The following is a 1,475-nucleotide window of genomic DNA, read 5'->3' on the forward strand; positions in this document are numbered from 1 at the left end:
ACAAAAAGCTATGGAACCTTTATATAATGGAGAAAATCTCAGATACTCTGAAACAAAATCTATCTAGAGGTGGTCAGAATGACATTGTATCTATATGGTACCCCATACTAGTACATCTATCTACCAAAGAAATAGTAAAGGTAAAGGTAAAGGTTCCCTTGCTCGAAAGCCAGTCGAGTCCGACTCTAGGGTTGCGATGCTCATCTCCGTTTCAAAGCCGAAGAGCCAGCGCTGTCCGAAGACGTTTCCGTGGTCATGTGGCCAGCATGACTAAACACCAAGGTGCACGGAACGCTGTTACCTTCCCACCGAAGTGGTACCTATTTATCTACTTGCAATTTCTTGCTTTCGAACTGCTAGGTTGGCAGGAGCTGGAACTAGAGATGGGGGCTCACTCCATCATGCGGCACCCGGGTCTCAAACTGCTGAACTACTGACCTTCCACAGCCTGCAGTTCAGTGTCTTAACCACTTGAGCAACCTTAACCACTTGAGCCACCGCAGCTCCTAAAGAAACAGTACCTGATGTAATAAACACTCTGCATCTATGGTAATTTTCAAACTGTATAATACCGACAAATTGTACGAAACGTATGAAGCCATTGAGAGCTGACTATGCTCATGCTTACCTTGTAAATCTTTGCTGTTTATAAAAATGAATAAAAATTATCTGTTAAAGAATGGTGTCATGGTACTTCCGCCCTCCCTCTCCCCCTTTCTTCACCTGGAATACTCCCAATGCATCTGCCGCTATAGCACTGTGCAAAGGGGTCCGCCCCCACTGATCACGGGTGTTGGCGTCGGCTCCGGATGCCAGGAGTCTTCGGGCGGCATCAGCGCGGGAGTATCGGGCCGCGAGGTGAAGGGGCGTCTCTCCAGAGCTTTCCTCTTGTGTGTCTGCCCATGACTCCTCCACTTTCGATACAGGAGTGTGGGCTGCGGGCATCAGTGGTGTCAGGCCACAAACTGAAAGGGCAGAAGGTCGGGAAGTGAGAAGGACGATACATGCGCTTACTGATTTATATCACGCTTTTCTCCCCAGTTGGGACTCTAAGCACCTTTAAACGTCGCTCTCCCCACCTCCATTTACTTACAACAACCCTGTGAGGTAGGCCAGGCTGAGAGTTAGAGAAGGGTCCAAGGTCACCCAGGAAGCTTCCATGGTAGAAGCGGGGATTTGAATCCATGTCCTGTAGGGTCCTAGTCCTCCACTCTGTCTACTATACCACACTGGTTCTCCCACACTGGGTAGAACTTAGGGCTGCCAAGTGGGGGCGGGGGGCCGGGAAACCCCCGCTTTGGAGGCTCGATTTCCGCCGTGGCGGAATCGGGCCCCAGGGGGAACCCTGCCCCGCGTGCGCATCACCAGGAAGTGACGTGGGCACGCCGGGCACGTTGGGGGCGGGGCCACGGCCATACAAGGGAAAACTCTATGGTTTTCCCTTGTATGGCCGTGGCCCTGCCCCCAGCGTGCCT

General features: G+C 51.9%; 1 protein-coding gene across 1 annotated transcript in view; it reads right to left on the reverse strand.

Moving 5' to 3' along the window:
* The window catches only part of NOTCH4 (notch 4), a gene marked incomplete at its 5' end in the record, with an annotated part of 50,174 nt that overhangs the window by 8,565 nt on the left and 40,134 nt on the right, over positions 1 to 1,475 (reverse strand). Inside the window, one exon of the mRNA XM_015407816.1 lies at positions 724 to 965. Coding sequence (XP_015263302.1) covers positions 724 to 965 — 242 coding nt within the window. The remainder of the gene's footprint in view (positions 1 to 723; positions 966 to 1,475) is intronic.

The sequence above is a fragment of the Gekko japonicus genome, unplaced genomic scaffold (genome assembly GCF_001447785.1).
Source record: "Gekko japonicus isolate JY-2015 unplaced genomic scaffold, Gekko_japonicus_V1.1 scaffold3014, whole genome shotgun sequence".
Taxonomy (NCBI): domain Eukaryota; kingdom Metazoa; phylum Chordata; class Lepidosauria; order Squamata; family Gekkonidae; genus Gekko; species Gekko japonicus.